At 38.6% G+C, this 22,248-nt stretch overlaps 1 protein-coding gene across 3 annotated transcripts in view; it reads right to left on the bottom strand.

Annotated features, from left to right (window-relative positions):
• LOC124607264 (2-oxoglutarate and iron-dependent oxygenase domain-containing protein 3-like) overlaps window positions 1-7,211 on the bottom strand; it is a 50,393-nt gene extending 43,182 nt beyond the window's left edge. Inside the window, exons 1-2 of one of the 3 annotated variants that reach the window (XM_047139540.1) lie at window positions 7,150-7,211; window positions 6,800-6,990 (exon numbers count right to left, since the gene is read on the bottom strand). In XM_047139540.1, the coding sequence (XP_046995496.1) occupies window positions 6,800-6,924 (125 nt within the window). In that variant the 5' untranslated portion in view covers window positions 6,925-6,990; window positions 7,150-7,211. Of the gene's footprint in view, window positions 1-6,799 lie in introns of all 3 variants that reach the window. The other 2 variants (XM_047139539.1, XM_047139538.1) reach the window with 2 other exon arrangements.
• Between the last annotated feature and the right edge of the window lie 15,037 nt (window positions 7,212-22,248).

The following is a 22,248-nucleotide window of genomic DNA, read 5'->3' as shown; positions in this document are numbered from 1 at the left end:
AGGAGATTTATTTCAAAACAACAATGGCAACACAATACAGCAGTAGGAACGGTCAGAAACTGCATTTCTTTCTGCCACACTGAGAAATACTTTAACGAGAAAAGTTGTCTCACTGATGTCTATGGGGGCCAAATCTGCCTGTACTTAAATTAGGGCCTAAATATAATAGGCAGATTTAAATAATTCACAAAAATTATAACACCATGACAGCACATACTCTAGATATTTTTCTACAACTACTTAAATTCTTGCTTATTCACTCCAACAAATAGATATATTACACAAATAAAATAAATACTGCGGGCAATTTTTGCGCTGGATAAAATAACGACCATATTACAGAAAGGACGGATCGCTACTCACCTGAATCCGGCCTCAGTGGCCAGAGACAGTGGTCACGAGTGTGAGTTGTGCTTCTTTCTACTTTAGAAGGAGGTATTTTTACCAAAAGCTCAAATGTGTATCAGTTATTTTGTTGTGCCTGTCTGCAACTTAACATCAACTCTGTAGCCTATAACGAGTGGCAATCTATCCTTTTCATAATACTGTCAATCTGTAGTGTATGATGGTTATGTATTGTCATTTGCACGGATTCAACATCCACCTCATCATGGGTGGATGCTGTCTCAATTTTCCAGGTGTATGAAGGGGAGGATATCAACATGTTCATGGGGCACTGGTGCACGTTTACAGGGCTGGAGTCAGTTTTCTGACCCAATTAGAGTTGGTGCAAGGAGAGTAGCAGCAAATCACCTGCAGGTGTCCTTAGAGGGTACAGCAATGAAGACCAAAATTATGTTTTGTAAGTTACTTGGAGCAAATTCTGTATAAATCAAAGAACACTGTACAGTAAGGACCAATGGATGAAGCAGTGTTGTAGTTAAGACACTGACCTCATATTAAAGAGGGTGGTGTTTGCCCTGTCTAGTCATCCTGATTTACGATTTCTGTGGTACCCCCACATTTCAAAAAGAATATAATAATTGCAATTCCAAAGAAAGCAGGTGCTGATAGGTACGAATATTACCAAACTAATAGTTTGATACGAGGGCTACAAATTTGTCGGGCAGTAGACCGCGCCGCTCAAACTGTCAACACAACTGGCACTGCTAAGTGTATCCTATGACTTCCACATCGCTGGTAATGATTTATATACAATGCTGGTGACTACTTTGAAGGTAGGTAAAACTTTGAAAAACATATCTATTTTGCACGAGCTGTAAATAAATAGTTGCCACTATTACAGTTCCAACCCCCTTAGGACATGGGTGCAAAATACTAACCAAAATTCTTTACAGAAGAATAGAAAAACTGGTAGAATTCGACCTCGGGGAAGATCGGTTTGGATTTCAGATATATGTAGGAATATGTGAGGCAATACTGGCCCTAAGTCTCATAACAGAAGATAGGTTAACAAAATGTAAACCTACATTTATAGCATTTGTAGAATTAAGAGAAAGCTTTTGACGATGTTGAGTGGAATACTTTCTTTGAAATTCTGAAGGTAGCAGGGGTAACATACAGGGAGTGAAACAATATTTACAACTTGTACAGAAACCAGATGGCAGTTATGTGAGTAGGGGGGCATGAAATGGAAGCAGTGGTTGAGAAGGGAGTGAGGCAGGTTCATAGCCTATCCCCTATGTTTTTCAATCTGTACATTGAGCATGCAGTAAAGGAAACAAAAGAAAAATTTGCAGCAGGAATTAAAGTCAGGGGAGAAGAAATACAAACTTTGAGGTTAGACAATGACACTGAAATGCTCTAAAAGACAGCAAAGAACTTGGAAGGGCAGCTGAAAGGAATGGACAGGATCTTGAAAGGAGGATATAACATGAACATCAACAAAAGCACTCACGGCCATGTAACACTGCATATGTGGTCTGGTCTCCAAACAATTCTAGCTGACAGGGCCTGGAGACAAGTGTCACACCTTGTCAATAACAATCAGTTTCAAACCCGACAGGAATTGTTGCTGCCAGTAAACACAGGCCCACCTCAATCAGTTTCCAAGAAAATACTATGAAGGGAAATGTGTGCAATGGATATTTGGAGATGGTTACCTTGCAAAAGGCCACTGCTCACAGCGGAACATAAAGCTGCACATTTTCAGTGGACTAGACAACACAGAAACTGCTTGAAGGTGTGTCTGGTAAGTTATAATTTTGCTTTATTTCATTTGAAGCTAGGAGTCGATGCACCAACATCCAAATGAAGCATTTAACAGACAGTGTGTGAATGGTGCAGTCAAAGCTGGCGTTGACTTGACAATGTTTTGTAGGTGTTGTCTGTACCATGATCTGGGTCCACTCATGCAGCTTGCAGTAAACATGAACCAGAATGTTTGTGAGCTCCACTCTACCACAGGGAGGTAGTACATGAAAAATTATCACCACTGAAAAGATTGTGGTAGTTATCTAATGGCGTATACACTGAAATATGCATTTATGGTGACAAACATGGAATTAAATTATGCATCTCACAGTGAGTTGTCTCTTGGATGTAGAAAGCCAACAGAGTTCTTCAATTAAAAACAGTGCAATGACTTAACATTACATGTGGCTATTTTATCGACAGTGAATTCTAACATAACCTAAAATACTAAATTTCTGGCTAAAAGTCATGAAGTGGCCCCTCTTTGCATTTTTCATATTTTATGTAACTATATCTGTACATAACATGCATCAAAACACTATTCTGAGGCTTGTTCACCATCTAATGCACTGTTACCGAATATGCCATCCAGTATTAGCTTTTATCATGAAAAGTGGGTTTGAATATGACATAAACGTAAACATTAGGCAATGTTACAGATAGATCTGCTACCTCAACTTTATTTAGCATTCAAATTCGTTAGCTTTTCCAATTAACAACCAAATGACAGCCGAATGGAATTTTTTTGCTACTTTTGTCACGGGAAATCACCTTGTGATGGGATTGGAGGTATAACAAAGCGGTTAGCAGCAAGAGCAAGCTTGCAACGGCCACTTAATGGACAAATTCTTACTCCCCTAGATCTGTTTCACTTCTGCTCTGAAAACATTAATGGAAATTTGTTTTTGTCAGTAAAGATGAAATTGAAAAAAATATTGCGTCACAAGAAGAGAGGTTTAAACTTGGACAAACTGCAGCAGGCACTAGAGAAAATCATCACTTTTTACCTATTGATGAAACAACAATTCAGGTCAGCAGAGTTTCAAATGATTGTTCATTTTTTCTAGCTAAAATGGGTCACAGTAATGAAGGAGGCATATTAATGTCTGCTCTCCAACCAGGACAATATGTTGCATGCATCTATGAAAACGTGTGGTGGATTGGGAATATCTGTGAGACCTCCACAGAGCAAAGGGATGCATTAATAAACTTTATGCACCCACATGGTCCAGCAAATTCATTTTATTGGCCACCAAGAAGTGACAAGTGCTGGGTTTCGGAGCACCACATTATTGTAGTTATTCCAGCTCCATCAGTAAATTCGTCTGGCCGGCAATACACCATTCCCCTTGATATTCATCAGAAAATTAATGTAGCATATCAAAAACTGAAACAGGTTAGAGGAAACAATCTAAGGAACCCAAGAGGGCCTTCTAATTTTACACAGGGCACTTAAATAATTTTACTTTCAGGCTTGGGAACCTGTGTAAAGAAACCCTTATCAGGCTTGGGATCCTGTGGTAAAGAAACCCACCCGTAGCTGTTGTTGCTAAGCTATCGGGCGTGGCCCCTATGGCTACGGGAATGCTGGTTTTCTCAGGTGAAATGAAACTAGCAGTGGTTATGCCACCATGGACCATAGCAACTCATTTATACACCTCTTTTCCATCAGTAAGCTGGTGGTGTTCATTAAACAGGCTACAAATAATTAGATGATTATGCCAATAAATTTCACGATTTACATTCATTCTTAATAATAAGCGTGTGTGTGTGTGTGTGTGTGTGTGTGTGTGTGTGTGTGTGAGAGAGAGAGAGAGAGAGAGAGAGAGAGAGAGAGAGAGAGAGAGAGAGAGGGGGGGGGGGGGGGGGGGGAGACGAGGTGACAATTAAGAAATAACATTGTTTCTATTTTTATTCTTTTGCTATTTGGACTTAAGCTAGGTCCTATTCATCAGGACTTCTTATTTCACTTATCCCAGACATTAATAAACATGGATAAGGCAAAATAAAAGATTTCAGGTATAATTTGAGTGCCAGAAAAATGTGTTCAAACTTCCAGTGCGCCTCTTTGATGATACTACTTTTTAGGGCCTTATATGCTTGCACTTTTCTAGATAGTTTAGAATATGCTCTTTCTAATGACCATAGTTTAGAAGTTTGGAGAAAACACTTTTTTGAAAAATTTGACTAAAAATACCCATTTTTAGCACTTTTTGAAAAATCGTCAACTTCACCCTAGATTTGTGAAATAATGGATAGCAATAGGAGAATGGAATTTTATATTCTAAGACCTTGTGTTGTTGAGTTATGGTGTGCAATGTTTCATGTACATCCCACAATTACTTTTGGAGATATAAAAAACTAAAGTTCGGGTTTTTTTTTATTTAAACAGCTATTTTTTTGCCCAACTTTGCTTCAAATTATCTATATGAAAATTTCTCAGAAATCCTTTTCTTAATATTTTACTTTAAAGAGCTCTAAAAGTTGTATAAGATGGCCAAGTTTTGTTTCTTTCATACAAATACTTACAGATATATCTCATCTCAAAGTTGCTGAAAATTCAAGGATGCACTACTGGAAGCTGTGCTATGGTTTCAAACAAGTGACTATATCTCTGCAAGTCTTGAATTTCTGAAACTGAGGCTTTACCAGTGTTCATTGAAAACATGTGTGAATGTTCATACAAAATTTCATCAAAATCCATGATGGTCATGTGGGAACATTTTTCGATATTAGACCACTTGGCACGGAATGGCCCTTACTTATTTGCTGCCCTTTCCTCTATATTTCCATGATCACACTCCCAATTTCCATTGTTACAACAGCCACGTTTATGGGGCTGCAGGTATACATTTCATGTTTGATAAGTACTTATATGTATCAATCAATTTTGCACTTTGGTAGGTCACAGAGATCAGTAGTATCATCAAAGTGGTGCCCTTATTTGGTTTTCTGAATTGGTTGTACATTTTTCTTAATGCATATTTTGTTTCATTATAAATCCTCAAAGGTTCCCCTTTTCGATGTGATCTTTGAAACATGATGAGACGACACAGACCATTTAAAATAATAATAATAATAAAAGAGTAACAGAAAGGTTTCAAAATCTGAACTGATAAATACACGAAGAGAAATGTCTAACATCTCATGAAAGATACACATGTCAAGGTACAACATGCTCTAGCATCCAGAATATCACTTACAAAGGATCGAAGACGACAAGTAACAGCTCACACACATGAATAGTTACAGTCATTTTTCCTCTTCTCCTGTAGAGGGAGGAAGTCTTAATATAGGCCTATATGTTGTACAACAATAAATATGCTCTGCCACTCAGTGCATTACAGAAATTTGCACAAAAAAGATGGATGTTGAGAAAACGAACTACAGTAGTAATTTGTAAAATGAAATATGACAAATATATTTCATTCTTAAATCCTTTGTTCTCTAAACCCTGATTTAGAAGAAACAGCTTCACTGCAGTATCAAAACTGATGCTGAACCTGTCACCAACAAATTTTTGAAGTATACATGTCTTGACAAGAATAAGAATCAAAAACAAAACATAAGGGAAAAAAGAAGCTAAGAGAAAATAATAATCTTTAACATTCAAATAACATATTAGTAGGGGAGACCTGCAAATAAATATATCTCTCTTACATGAAAGTAACAGCAAAGAAAGGAATACTGGAACAGAAAATCATGTGGATGGGGTATGGAGGGAGGGCAATGAATGTGGGCAGTGAGAAATAGAAGGTTGGAAGAAAGAAATAGGATATAAAGAAACAAAGTTCTTTGAAGTGCATGAAATATGTGACACTAACATAACTGGCTTGTTAAGGACTACGTTTATATTGCATTTATTTAGAATCTACATCATCTTTTAAATTGGTGTTTACTGAGATATTTTTCATGGAAAACTGAATTAATGGTAATTGCTACACTGATGAAAAAAAAAGTGGGATACTGTTAAGCATACAACAAGCTCTCCATATTTAATGCTACCATAGTGTGTGCTTAAAGGGATCCTGAAATTTTTATCATATTCATTTTTCATTAGACTGGATTTCTCACTTATCTTGTCACTTCCTGTTAGACTAAACTAAGGTATTTATCTGTCTTCATAGTTGTGCTTAGTAATTTTTCTGGTTTTCAAATGTCACTATTAACTGCTACATTGGCTAGATGTTTAGTGTCATACAAATTAGTTGAAAATCATACATTTATAAAATTACAGTGTGAAGCTTCCATGCTCTTTAATATCGTTGGTTTTCGTGCACAAATACATAATTAACTTACAGATTTAATGATACAATATTTACAAACAATTTCGCCATTGGAATAGAAAATTTTACTAGTTTTTAAACAAAACCTGGTCACGGGAACATTAGTTGGCCTATTTGCTATGAAAGAAGCATTTTTGTTTGATTTCAAAATTTAATTTCGGTGTTTGCAAATGGAAAATTTCTTTTGTTTTTCCAGCTTTTTCCTAGGCCTTAATCCCCTTTCGATGTGCAAGTTTGATAGCGGGGAAAATTCAATTGGGCAAAAAAGTTGCCAGAAACTCTTGTACAACAATAGGCAAACAGTTCTGCGAAAATGGCCTTCAAAGTAGGCAAAACAACTAATATGTATAATTTCTTACGGTGGTTTGTCTTTTGTTTGCTCCTCCTTGTTATCAGGTTTAGGTGATGTCGCTTTGGGTTTATTCTTGGCATCTTCTTTTTTCCGAACTTGCCTGAGTTCGCCTCTCGGTTTTGATAAAGTCATTTCGAACGTAAGAATGAAGAACCGTAACACTGAACGTGGGCCAGTGCTTGTATTTAGCTGTCTATTCTAGAATGCCAAATGAATTATTTTTGGTTATAATGATAATTACAAAATATATTGTTGGACTAAACTAAGTTTTCAAATTTGATGCGACTCTACTATTAAGTCACTTCCCCAGTAAACGAGACTCAATTACCGAACAAATGACTTAACCTCAACACTTACACCACCCAACAAACACAAGCACTGCTCTGTTTACAATAATCGAATCCGAGTCAAATGCTGCCAACATTGTATGCTCGCGCTACTTTCATTCCTGACTCTGCTTCCCACTGCATAGTTTGCTCATTATCGTTTTATACATCATACTTCCGGTTATTTAGATCTTATCATTTCTACATCTGCAGATTTCCTTAACATCGAATAATTTAATCGGAAAAAACATACTAGTTACATATGCAGACTCTGAATGAAAAGACGCTGAATTACAAAAAAAGAAAAAAAAATACTTCGTGTGCTCCGTCGTGACAATTAACTTTCAGGACAGAATAAAATTGTTACAGACACAATAGCAGCTCTGGCACTGCACGTGTAGAAAAACGAGTTGATGAGAAAAGTGTAGTCTTTGTGAATAGGTACTGCAGTCATAAGTAACTCGGTCCTGATGAGGATCACGGGCATTCTCGTATTCAAGGTGTCGAAATAATTCACACAGGTAGTCACAAGGGATAATAAAGCTGAGGAGCAGATGCAAACTGTTGCCAAATTATAGTCCCAGAGCAGGTAAGGAAAATTAACAGCCGTGTAATCCGCGGCGAATGGGAATTATACGGGGGACGATACCAATAACACACTTCTGCCTAAAACTACTACATATACGAGGGTCAGTCAAAAAGTAATGCCTCCTATTTTTTTTTCTACGTTTAATTGTCAGGAAATTTAAATGCAATTACATAGGTTGAAAACCACAACATTGAGGATCATTTTGTCATTTTTCAATGTAATCTCCGCCCATCTCTACAGTTTTGGTCCATCTTTGAACAAGGGCATGTATCCCAGCACGGTAAAAATCACAGCTCTGCTTCCTAAGCCATTGACGCACGGATGTTTTGACGGCCTCCTCATCTTCAAAATGAATCCCACGATGAGCTTCTTTTAGTGGTCCGAACAGATGGAAGTCTGATGGTGCCAGGTCAGGGCTGTATGGGGGATGAGGCAAAACTTCCCATCCAATTTTGACAATCTCGTCAGAGGTGTGACGACTGGTGTGTGGTCTTGCATTGTCATGCAAAAGAAGAACATCTGCCATTGATTTTGTTGGGCGAACTCGCTGAAGACGTGCTTTAAGTTTGTTGAGGGTTGTTACGTATTGAACAGAATTTATTGTGCATCCCTGCTCCAAAAAATCAACCAGAATCACACCCTCTGTATCCCAGAAAACTGTTGCCATAACTTTCCCTGCCGATCGCACAGTTTTGAATTTTTTCTTCCTCGGCGAGCTTGTGTGACGCCACTCCATTGACTGCCTCTTTGATTCGGGTTCAAAAAAATGCACCCATGTTTCGCCCCCGGTCACAATTTTTTTCAGAAACTCATCTCCCTCCAAACGGAAGCGCTGCAAGTGTTGGGAGGCTATTGTTTTCCTTGCCTCTTTATTCTGATCGGTTAACATTCTTGGAACCCACCGTGCACAAACTTTTGAGTACCCCAATTGTTTAATAATCGTGATCACACTGCCTTTACTAAGAGAAATAATGCGACACACTTCATCTGCAGTCACCCGACGGTCACCACGAATGATGTCATCAACTTGCTGAATGTTGTGTGGAGTCACTGCACTCACCGGCCTGCCGCTCCGCTTTTCGTCAGTCAACGGTGTTTGCCCTTCAGCTTCCTTACAACGACGAACCCATCGTCTAACAGTGCTGACATCCACTGTCACAACACCATACACCTTCTTCAGTCTTTCATGAATGCGTATGGGCGTTTCACCTTCTGCATTCAAGAATTCAATCACACAACGCTGTCTCAAACGAACATCGATGTCGGCCATCTTACAAACTTCTGCTGTGCTGCCACCTGTTGACACAGAAAGTTACTACTGCAGTGGATTGCAGAAGAAGGTTTGAGGAATGGCGCCAAATTCAAATTTTTCACTTAACTTAATTTCTTTATGTAGAAAAAAAATGGGAGGCATTACTTTTTGACCGACCCTCGTACATGCTAACATGAGGACGCACTGACTGGTGGGTGCAGGAAGTACATCTACCTATTAGTTTCGTAGCTGATAAATGTCCCTTTAAAAGGAACTGCAGCCTTCACGTACTGAACATCCGACAGAAAAGATGTTTGCACTGATATAGCAAAAAGATATCTGCGGAATTGTCAGTGTGATTATAAAATCTCAAAAATTTAAAGCTATATAGTAGGTTATAAATGTAAACTTGTTGTGTAATAGTTAAAGAACAAATTATCTTTTTCACTAGATGGCATCAAGGTGATAGACCAAAAATTAATTTTGGAAAATTCAGATGACCACTTCAGTAGCTGAACCATTTCACCAGTATAAAAGCACTGCACCTATTTTCCCAGACCTTTCCAAGATTTTGATGTTACACATTATAAAGTCTTCAAAGCAAAATTAGAAAAACGAGGTATAAGAAATTTAGCATAGCTGCTTACATTCACAACTAGAACACTTAAAGCAAAAGGCGATACTTTAGTATAATTAGAAAGTTCAGAATAAAACCAGAAACAGCATTCTACTTTTAAATTAATAACAAATAAAATACGATGTTCATTAGAGCTCAAATCCAAGCCTGTTACCTTTTTTGTATAGATGTCTCTGTAACATTCTGTTCCGTTGAAACGTTCCTTCTCATGACAAATCAGATCTATGGAACTAACTCCCAAAAAATCTTTCTTATTTGCTGATAATTACTTGTATTGTATTTGTATTTGTCTCATTATTAGTCACTAAAACTAATGTAGAACAGTGGTCATAGAATCTTTTTGTTGAAGAGCAAATGCGGAAATTGTGGAATGACACCACAGTCCACATATGTATCGATCAGATTATTAATTGGTAACCTACACAAAACTATATGCTATGAGCACTCAATAGACTAGCCGTAGTAAAGGCATGATAACTTGGGCACTGGTCCTCCAGTGCTAATCTTTAGAAGTCAGCACCATTTGGAACACACCATGTCAACTATTCTGTTTTTCAGATTGCTGCCATCCTCAATGACCACAGAGCTGTGTCACTGTAACTACCTGACAAAGTGTTGTTGTGTTGTCTGTATCAGCCAATGATTAATTGATTAATAACACTAGCTGCTCTTATTTCTAAATATGTAATAAAATATGAGACATAATCACACAGATTTATTAATTATTTATTCTATTTTTCTTCTACTTATTGCATTGGACTACAACAGCCAAAATTCATATTCTTTGTTACAAGTATCCCCATTCCAACACGTCCATCTCTATAATGCTCATTCACAAATCCATGTTCTTTCAATTTGAAATTTAAACTGTAGCAGCTAATCGAAATGAATCACATGTGCTCTTCAGTTGTCAGATGACAAACAACAAAACATTTCACCTCTCACATACTCTACATCCTTCCCCCCCTCCCCCCCCCCCCCCCCCAGGCGGCCCAGTACTTACCCATCTTTCTCTGAGATAAGTGGCAGCTTAACTTACCTCACAGCTGAACTCATCAACATCAGTTACAGCTAAGGAAATCTTAAAATATTACTGCCTCTGTAAGTATTTTTGTTACTGGCCAGGAAAACTACACTGTTATGATACTCTTAACATTTTTTGCTGTTTTTGGATCTGACTCATAGCCATTAGATGCATACTATTATAAAGCATGCCTGAAAACCATCAGTCACACTAATAATTGGTTTGGGTCACACGCGGCCCCATGGGCTGCAGTTTGATGACCACTAAGTCATTTAGAATGGTCCAACAGTAACCAAGAATAATTGTTGCTGTAAAAGTATGCAGCAACTTTTGGGTCCTTTGGTTTAGCAGCATTTGAAATCTAAGTAACTTCTCCAAACAACTCTTAACAGTGAGCTACCACCCGAGAACATTAAAATTTTAGTGATGCAACCTACTATGTTCTCTTTGACTCTTACATTATTCTTATCCTTTCAGTGCATGCATCTAAACATAATTCCTCTGTCTGTAGTTTAGGTAATTGTAAACTTGATGGCATTCATCAGTATTAATCTCAGGGAAATATGAGTATATAAAGCATTTCCTCCATCTGTCCAAATGTATTGAAAATTCCTTTCTTTCTTTCTATTCTTGCAGGTTCCATTGAATAGTTAAATGTACATGACAGAAGCCTTCGACAAAGAACTAATTTTTCAGTAACATAGCTTTTAATTCAGATTTGAAAGAACTACATTTTGTTCCTTAACTAAAAAGGCTGGTATTACACTCTCCGAGCACCAAAATTTCAATTATTTGTTCATGCAGTTCTCATGTCACTTCAAGTGTTGATAATATTTTCCCAGGTTGCAAAATAAATAAAGTTCCTAAGAAATAAAAACTTTCAGTTTCAAAATATTTTTGTTAATTTACCATTATCAATTTTTTTCATGAATATATTGAAATGTAATTATTGTAAATAAATTAAAATATTAAAATATGAATAGTTGCCAGTAGTTACTCATGTAGGAAAAACATTCATGTCATCAGCAAGAGGCTGTAAAGAACTGTTGTAAGACACCATCTGGGCTAAAAACCTTTCACCTACTTCAGTGATCTGCACTGGCTGAAATGACTGAGAGACAGATTGCTCCCTATGAACTCAGATATGGAGGTGAATCCGTTGCACAACAGCTTTAACAATGTGAATATAATGATCCTCATTAATGAGTACTGAGAGGTAGTTCTTACAAAAAGCATTAAAGATTTAATTATCAGAAGAAGGTTTGTCAACAACTGAATTAAAAATCTTGGTACAAGTTGACCCCAATTTCCTACAATAACTCCTTGTCACCACATAAATAAACAAGAAGCAATAATTACACATTAATGTGGTTAATAAAATACAAAGTGAAAGGAAAATACCAATGGTGAACATTCAAACAAATTTAAAGCAGTGCTAGGTTGATTTGACAAAGCCTGCAAGGAAATTGTGAGAGGGGAATGATCAGCATCTCAGTAGATCATTCTTGGAAAAGGACATCTGCATATGCACATGCAGTGATTGCTCCAACCAGGACAGAGAGATATGTGAAATCAGCATATAATAATCAGAAGAGGGTTTGTCAACAACTGAATTAAAAATCATGGTGCAAGTGGATGCTCCCTCAGATACTTGACCAAGCGTTAAATCATGGGACCTAATCATGTTTAAAAGCAATGCATCAAAAAATGCCTAACTGCTCTCCTTCCTGGTTAGGCTGTGCTACAAGATATTCTCACCATAGTTGATGAGTCGAAAAGCCTAGTCATGCACACAATAGGCTCTGCTACTAAGCACTAGTCATCAGCCTCTGAGTGATGTGCTGACCCCTAAAAGCTACAAGTCTACCTTCTGTCACATCTCCAAGGCTAGAGTGTCTTCTTCTGCATCTCTGTCCAGAGTCTGCTCCACCACATCTACAAGACCTAAGTGATGGTTTCCACATCTCTCTTCAGAATGCCGAGAAAACTGATACTTAACCAGTGAGAAACTCCTCTAAACATTAATTAATAATATGTTTTTTAAAAAACAGTGGTCCAATGTTCCACCTAACAAATGTTTTATAAGTTGTCCAATCAGCTACCTTCCCACACATTGAATTCCAAGAAAACAGAGCTCTAAATTCCCAATTACAGATCTTTTTTTAAGACACCTAGTGAGACACCTTTACACCTCAAGAGAGAGAGACATTCCTACTCCACTTGGAGGGGAGCTGACTATTGCACTTCCTACCACACAACGAGAGAAGAAAAAACTTTCAATAAACAACAGCCTAGATTACCATGGGAAAGAAGAGATTAATATCTCTTGGCCTGCCTGGCACCCTCCAGTTTTTTTACGAAAAGTATTAGTGATGACAGAGGTCTACTTGTAAAAATAACATTTCTGCATTGTGCAAACGTGTGACATGATACATTATATTGGGCTTTTTGCCCAGAGTCCAGTACCACACAGCAAGTGGGCTGTACTCTGTGAAATCCTTACTGCACACACTCTGAAGGCAATGTGCCAGACAATACAGGACCCTTAAACTCCTACCTGGTGATCAGTGGCTGGGTCACAATCCCTTGCTCCAAACAGCTTAGTCTTTAGAAGGCGGCTAGGCTATACAGGCAGCTCCAAGGGCTGGTCATCGGTGGCCCTTGCTTCCTCCTACTGTGTTGCTCATTCAAGACTCTGAAAGGGTCTTACTACACAGTAATATGAGACACCCAATGAACCATACGAGGTTTGTCAAAAAAAAATCTGAAACATCTGTAACTTCACACCACTGGTTCGTTGGAGCGAAATGAAGTTGGCATCCCTGCACACATCTGTGTTTAATGTGTAACTGCCGAAAGTCTCATTGCTCTATGTATATTAGTAATTGCCCAGTGCTGTATTGAGTAGAACAGTGTGTCACACAGTTTGCGAATTTCGAGATTGCAGAGCTAGAGGAGCAACGCGTCTGCATTTAATTTTGCGTGAAACTCAAGAAAATCTTTACACAGACCCACCAGATTATGCAACATGCCTATGGTGGTGAGTGCTGACGCCGTACTCGGTGTTACGAATCGTTCAGCTGCTTTAAAAATGGCTGGAAGGAAGTCAAAGATTACCCTTGTTCGCCGGCCGGAGTGGTCGTGCGTTTCTAGGTGCTACAGTCTGGAGCCGAGCGACCGCTATGGTCGCAGGTTCGAACCCTGCCTCGGGCATGGATGTGTGTGGTGTCCTTAGGTTAGTTAGTTTTAATTAGTTCTAAGTTCTAGGCGACTGATGACCTCAGAAGTTAAGTCTCATAGTGCTCAGAGTCATTTGAACCATTTACCCTTGTTCATGCCCGCATCTTGTGGTCGTGCGGTAGCGTTCTCGCTTCCCACGCACAGGTTCCCGGGTTCGATTCCCGGCGGGGTCAGGGATTTTCTCTGCCTCGTGATGGCTGGGTGTTGTGTGCTGTCCTTAGGTTAGTTAGGTTTAAGTAGTTCTAAGTTCTAGGGGACTGATGACCATAGATGTTAAGTCCCATAGTGCTCAGAGCCATTTGAACCATTTTGAACCCTTGTTCACGACGCCCTTCGAAGTCTACTCATCTCAGAAATGTCAACGAAATTGTGCATGTCAATCACAGACTGACTGCCCAAGGGATTGCAGAAGACTGTAACATTTCAATTGGATCATGTCATAAAATCCTGACACAGCATCTTGGAATGCACTGTGTTGCCGCCAAGTTCGTCCCACAGCTTATGAGTCAAGACCAGAAAGACCTTCGCCTCGCAATCTGTGAAGAGCTTTTGGATCCCACAAATGAGAATGAGATGTTCTTTAGGAGAATCATAACTGGTGATGATACGTAAGTGTACGGTTATGATGTTGAGACCAAGGAACTAGCCAGCCGGGGTGGCCGAGCGGTTCTAGGCGCTTCAGTCTGGAACCGCGCGACCGCTATGGTCGCAGGTTCGAACCCTGCCACGGGCATGGATGTGTGCGATGTCCTTAGGTTATTTAGGTTTAAGTAGTTCTAAGTTCTAGGGGTTTGATGACCTCAGATGTTAAGTCCCATAGTGCTCAGAGCCATTTGAACCATTTGAACCAAGGATCAATCTTCACAATGAGCTGGGAAATATTCTCCAAGACCAAAAAAAGCCCACCAGGTCATGTCAAATGTCAAAGCCATGCTGATAGTTTTCTTTGACTATGTAGGATTAGTTCATGATGAATTCGTGCCACTGGGACAAACTGTGTTTCGATGGTACTATCAGGATGTGTTGTGACGCCTGCGAGAAAATGTTAGTTCGAACTAACATACCAAAGATGTTCAGGCTCACATGTGGTTGCTCTTTGTCGAAATATCTCGGCCCAAACTCGTCTAGGGGTTGATCCGCATGTGTTGCATTACACGCCCTAAATTAGACACTTGTGACCCATTGGTTAAATTGTGTGGCTGGTGGCAAGTTTGCGAAATACAAAGTTAACATAACATATAATAACAGTAATAATACTATTTGGAACCAAATTAACGACCCATAAATAATTGAGGCCACACAGTTGCGATTTGTTTAGAATAATGTTTATTCAGAAAGCAAACACTCGAGTGCATATCCATTTGATACAGTTCGATCATTCACAATCTCATCGCAAAACATAAGTCCAATACTCTGCCTCCTTAACTACACCAAAGGTTAGAGTTCACACCATGCTCGTGGGTGCTTACCACTCAGAGACTAAGTCCCATGATACCACACAGCACGAAATTTTCTAAGTCATTTCACTTCCTAGCTACCTAAGTACCAACCATCCTCTTTCGTGTCTCCACCAGTACTGTCCACTTTGGTGTCTACAACCACACTGTACTCTTTGGTGTCTAGATCAGAGCTGTCACTCTCTGCCTGTCTCCAGCAGCATTTTCCCGCGCGCCGATCATCGTCACTCAACTGACTAGTGCAGTTCCCTTTCCTGAAGCCGTCCATCTGATTGGCTACAGCTTCTTCTATATTATTTTACATTTTAACACATTTAAATAATCAAAGCTTGGCCACTTTCACATTCTAAATAAAGTAACAATAATATCCATTGTTAAATTCTTTTACATAAAAGCAATACAATTTCTTCTTAACTTTGAATGTCATGGCTAGTAGCCTTGCACCAATGGGCTTTCTGGTAAATAAATAAAGAACAAAAGTAACTATTATGCACTAAAAATTACAGCAAATATTCTATTACCTAATGATTCTATAAGGTGTCATGCAGTCATCGTTCAATGTGTTTAGAATGAAATTGCACACTCTTAATTTGTGCTGTAACGTTAGTTATCAGTTTTGCCAGTAACATTTTACATTAATTTAAGTGAATGAAGTTAATACTCAAAATTGCAAATTAGTTAAGTGTCTATTATAAAATACAAGAATGAACAGTTACTGAGGCAGAAAATTTAGATTGAAACTGGTCAGTGGCAAACACACAAAATGGGCAGTAAGTAGTTAATCAATTTTCATATTCTTACCACTCTCGGTGATTGCATGGATAGGAAAGGGACGCTGCTTGGTTATAATGTCAGAGTGACGACACAGAAGCCCCACAATTTTTAGGTACTGCAAGTTATTATTCAAGATAGTCATACTTTGTGAGAGACATGCAACTGGGTAAAGCCTCTAAAGTACTACATCTGTCAGTTAACAGTTTTACAATGTTGTAGCCGTACAGACAACGAAGAATGTAGCTGATGGCAATGCTGAGCTGTCACTGTTGCTGCTGCTGTTTGAGAGCCCCGAGACGTCTTCAGAGCCAAGGGTAATTATGGAGCAGGCAGTAGATGGAATTGCAACTTCCTGTGCCTATCCACTCCTGCCGTATTCTCAATACTTGCGGGTTAATGAATCAGGCGCGTCTACACTGGCGCGAGCATAGCTGCACACCACGTCTGCAGGAGCGCCCAACAAACACTTCCGCACTCTTTCATGACTCAAGCTGCTGTGCTTCCTCTCTGCTCGAAACGCAAAAGAGACTCTCCATACGCAAAGATAAACAATGGCACAGCTACTGCAATTTCGTAGTTGCTATCAATACATTTAAATTAAGTTCCCTTGGCTATTTACGAGCAATTTACAATATTTTCATTATAATTACAATCAATTATGTACAGTCAGAAATAATTGCACTATTACATCTATTACGTACTAAATATAGTTTCTCTAACAAAGCTTACATATTGAGAAACAGAAATACAGTATAAGCTATCAACAGATATTAAAAGGCGAAAATTTTGGATAACTACGGGATGTATATACAGCCACTTTGGTTGCTCAAAATTTTTTTCAGTTATCAAGGTTTCGATTGCACTAGGGCAATCGTCATCACAATAAAAAGTTGCATGGAATACATGTAATCACACCATGGTTAAAACCATCTGAGCCAAAGTCTCTCATCAAACAGAAATGTCATAGGAATAAAAACTAAAATGTAAAAGTATTGTATAACATGATTGTCAACTAGATTATGTTCCTTGTGTATTTTATCTACACTAATGCTCATAAATTAAGGCTAGTGCTGATACATGGTGAAACTACCCTCTGGTGGGTGGTTTGTGGGTTTATATCACCTTGGGGTATGAACATTCGGTGCATTTGACCTGCACTCGTCGCACGGTGGCACTGATAGCAGTCCACATGTCAGAGTATGGTGCATCGAGTAAGTGTACAGACGTTTCAGATGTGCCAGTGGTGACTGTGTGTTGAAAATGGCTCAAAGAACACACGTTGATCACGTTATGAGAGGTAGAGTACTAGGGTAACTGGAGGCTGGCCAAACACAGTTGGTCATAGCACGGGCCCTCCGTGTGCCACAGAGTGTGATCTCAAGACTATGGCAACGATTCGAGCAGACAGGAAACGTGTCCAGGCGCTACAGTACTGGATGTCCTCAGTGTGCAAAACCACAAGAAGACCGATATCTCCCTATCAGTGCCCACAGACGGCCACAGAGTACTGCAGATAACCTTGCTCGGGACCCTACCACAGCCACTGGAACAGTTGTCTCCAAGCACACAGTCTACAGACGACTGAACAGACATGGTTTATTAGCCCGGAGATCTGCAAGGAGCATTGCACTGACCCCTGGTCACAGGTGAGTTCGTGAAGCCTGGTGTTGAGAACACAGTACATGATCATTGAAACAGTGGACCCAGGTTATTTTCACGGTTGAGTCCAGGTATAGTCTGAACAGTGATTCTCTCTGGGTTTTTATCTGCAGTGAACCAGGAACCAGATACCAACCCCTTAATGTCCTTGAAAGGGACCTGTATGGAGGTCGTGGTTTGATGATGTGGGATGGGATTATGACTGGTGCACAAACACCCCTGCATGTCTTTGACAGAGAATCTGTAACAGGTCACGTGTATTGGGACGTCATTTTGCACCATTATGTCCGGCTTTTCAGGGGTGCAGTGGGTCCAATCTTACTCCTGATGGATGACAGTTCACGGCGCCACCGAGCTGCCATCATGGAGGAGTTCCTTGAAACAGAAGATATCATGCAAATGGAGCGGCCTGCCTGTTCGCCATGCCTAAACGCCATCGAGCACGTCTGGGATGCTCTCAGTCGACATATCGCAACATGTCTTCAAACTCCTAGGACACTTCAGGAGCTCTGACAGGCACTGGTGCAAGAATGGGAGGCTGTACCCCAGCAGCTACTCCATAACCTGATCCATAGTATGCCAACCCATTGTGCAGCCTGTGTATGTGTGCATGTTGATCATATTCCATATTGATGTCGGGGTACGTGTGCAGGAAACAGTGGCGTTTTGTAGCACATGTGTTTCAGGAGGGTTTTCTCAACTCATCGCCAATACTGTCGACTTACAGATCTGTGTCTTGTGTGTTCCCTACGTGTCTACACTATTAGCGCCAGTTGTGTATAGTGCCACGTTGTGTGGCACCACATTCTGCAGTTATCCTTAATTTATGAGCATGAGTGTAGTTGACAATCAGGTTATACTTACATTACATTAGTTATTCTCATCAATATTTTATTATATGTACATATGCAGCCATAACTCATTTTGTTACCTTCAAAAAATCTGAGTTCTCCACTCAAAATTATAACCGAAAAACAATCTGTAGCACTACTCACTCAACTGCCCTGACAGAAGCTTTGAGACAGTAACTAAACACAAAAATTTACTGCATGTATAATGAGCAACAAGAGTTACTATTTTATACCCTATCACATATCAGGCGGTTACAATTGAAGTACAGCTACTCATTGATGTCCAATGACGACTGTAATCATCGTATGGCAACGAAACTTAATAGACATACTAATGCGTTAATGCAGAATCGATTTATGCTGGGAAAAAATTAGTTCCAGTTTTGGGCACAAGGTGCAAATGCAGCTCTGTGAGTGCAAGATCGACATAAACAGAAATGTTTGTGCATGTAATGGATTAGAATTGGGATGTGGGTAGAAAATTGTGTATATGTCCATGCTACTGATTGAAGATTTGTGGCACTTCGGCTGTTCACTTATGTAATAAAATGAAACAGTTCTGTCGATGTTCTTTATAATATAGCAACCAGTTTTGGTGACTAAATACAGATGGTGTATTGAGTCACCTAAACTGGTTGCTGTATAATAAATATCATCGAATGGATGGCTACAGGTGTTTCATTTTATTAAATGTCAGGAAATGTCAAACAAGTGAGAAAGGCTTAATGTTGATTTTACTGTTAACTGCCATTTACGAAATTTGTTCAATGTGAGCACTGGAGACATCTACAAGATGCTATACAGCGCCAGATTTGCAGCTGGTTGTCAGAATTGGAGCTAATATTTTTTCCATCCTAAATCGGTTGTGCATTAATGTATTAGCATATCTACCAAGTTTCGTTGCCATACGATAATTATGGCCCAAACTGCACTTCCATGAGCAGCTGCAATTTTACCTCCCAGTAGCCATCAGAGCTGGTCCAGTCCCAGTAAAGATTGGTATCAACGATACCCTAACAGAACAGCATCAGCCCCTATTACGAATTTCTTCATTCAACATCCAATTCAAAGTTTGTTCTCTTGTATCACCCCAAATACCTAATAACAACCTGACATAAAATTTTTCACATTTGTGGCGTTGCAGTGCAAATTCTCAGACACACACAATTTATGTTACATGTTTAAGACACTTAAGTTCCTGTAACAGCATGAACTAAAATAATACATTAGTATGTAAAACCTATGGTCCAACGTAACTTTTGTATGATGTGTTGGTGCCAAGAAACATAACCCAATGAAATTTGTGGCAGACATAGAAAAAACTGCTATAGTATGGTACAAAAGATAAATAAAAGAAGTATGCAGTGATATGAACAGAAAGGACAGTAGATCACACAAATTACAGTAGATCAGATTAGATTAGATTAAATTAATTATTTATTACATAGACCCACGCAAGAGGGGATCCTCCTGGGTGTGGAACATGTCAGATAAACACTTTACAAAAATGTAATTAGAAAAACTTGAGTTTTATTAATTTTAATGATCCTCAGTCAATAAACAGTAAAATTATGTACATAAATTAAAAGTAAACTTCTAATATTTACAGGTTTAATACTTACATCTACTTTCATTAAATCCATCATTCATGCAGTAGCTAGTTACTTGGTTATTTCAACAAAGTATTGTCAAAAATTAAAGTAAATTGTTTATTTCAATGATCCTCAGTTAACAACAGTCAAATTATGTACAAGATTTAAGATTAAACTTCCACTATTTACAGACTTAAGACTTACATCTGCTTTCCATACATCTATCATTCAAACAGTAGGTAGTTACTTGGCTGTTACAACCAAGTATTGTCAAAAATTAAATTACAATAAATTTTCATTAAAATGGTCTACTGCACATGTTCAGAAATTGGTGGATGGGATAGAAGGAGTTGGCCACCAAAAACTCTTTTAAATTATGTTTAAATGGTGCCTTGTCTGAAACTACTAAACTCTTAATGGTTGCTGCTAACTTATTGAAAATATGTGTTGCAGAATACTGGACTCCTTTCTGGGCAAGAGTGAGTGATTTTAAATCTTTATGTATATTTTTCTTATTCCTAGTATTGATACTGTGTACTAAGCAGTTAGTTGGAAAAAGAGATGTGTCATTTACAACAAACTTAATTAAGGAATAAATATACTGAGAAGCTGTGGTTAGTATGACCAATTCTTTGAATAGGTTTCTACATTATGTTCTTGAATTTACACTACACATTAGTCTTATTATATGCTTCTGTACTCTAAAAAGTTTTTCTCGGTTTGTGGAGTTACCCCAAAATACGATACCATATGACATAATGGAGTGAAAATAAGCATAATACACCAGTTTCTTATATTTATATCTCCTATGTCTGACATCATTCGCATTGCAAATGCAGACTTGTTTAGGTGCTTTAGCAGTTCGTTGGTATGTCACTCCCAACTGAATTTATTATGAAGTTGTAATCCCAAGAATTTTACATTCTCAACGTCTCCTGTTTCCATGTCAACATGTTTTATACACACACTAGAAGGAAATCTCTTGGAAGTTCTGAACTGCATATAGTGGGTCTTTTCGAAGTTTAATGACAGTGAATTGGCTATGAACCACTTATTAATGACAGTAAACATATGATTAGCTGCCCTTTGTAAATTTATATTTGATTTACTATTTATTGCAATGTTTGTATCATCTGCATATAAGACAGACTTGGCATCTGGTAATATAAAAGATGACAGGTCATTAATATACACAAGAAAAAGTAGTTGACCTAGTATGGAACCTTGGGGAACACCACATGTAATTTCTTCCCAGTCAGATGATGTCTGATTGCCTACTGCTGAAGTGTTACACAATGACACCTTTTGTTTTCTATTAGTAAGATATGACTGAAACCACTTTGCAGCACTACCAGTGATGCCATAATATTTTAAATTACTTAAAAGAATGGTATGATTCACACAGTCAAAAGTCTTTGACAGGTCACAGAACATGCCAGTTGCCTCTAATTTGTTGTCTAATGAATTAAAGATATTTTCACTTTAAGTGTAAATAGACTTCTCAATATCAGAACCCTTAAAAAACCCAAACTGTGACTTTGACAGTATTTTGTTTTCACTAAGGTGCTTAAGTAGATGCTTGAATATAACCCTTTCAAAGATTTTTGAAAAAGCTGGCAAAAGTGAGATTGGTCGGTAATTTGACGGCATTTCTTTGTCTCCTTTCTTGTGGAGAGGTATAACTTCAGCATATTTAAGCCAGTCTGGAAATGTTCCTGTGACAAGTGATTCATTACACAAAAAAAGGTTCAAATAGCTCTGAGCACTATGGGACTTAACATCTGAGGTCATCAGTCCCCTAGAACTTAGAACTAATTAAACCTAACTAACCCAAGGACGTCACACACATACATGCCCGAGGCAGGATTCGAACCTGCGACCATAGCGGTCGTGCGGTTCCAGACTGAAGCGCCTAGAACAGCTCGGCCACACTGGCCGGCTTGATTACACAAATAACTTAAGATATGACTAAGCTCACATGAACACTCTTTTATTAACTTTGTTGATATGTTATCATAACCACTAGAATGCTTTGATTTCAAGGACTTTATGATG

This window comes from Schistocerca americana, chromosome 3, assembly GCF_021461395.2.
Source record: "Schistocerca americana isolate TAMUIC-IGC-003095 chromosome 3, iqSchAmer2.1, whole genome shotgun sequence".
Lineage (NCBI taxonomy): Eukaryota > Metazoa > Arthropoda > Insecta > Orthoptera > Acrididae > Schistocerca > Schistocerca americana.
This window is presented reverse-complemented; position numbering and strand designations above follow the sequence as displayed.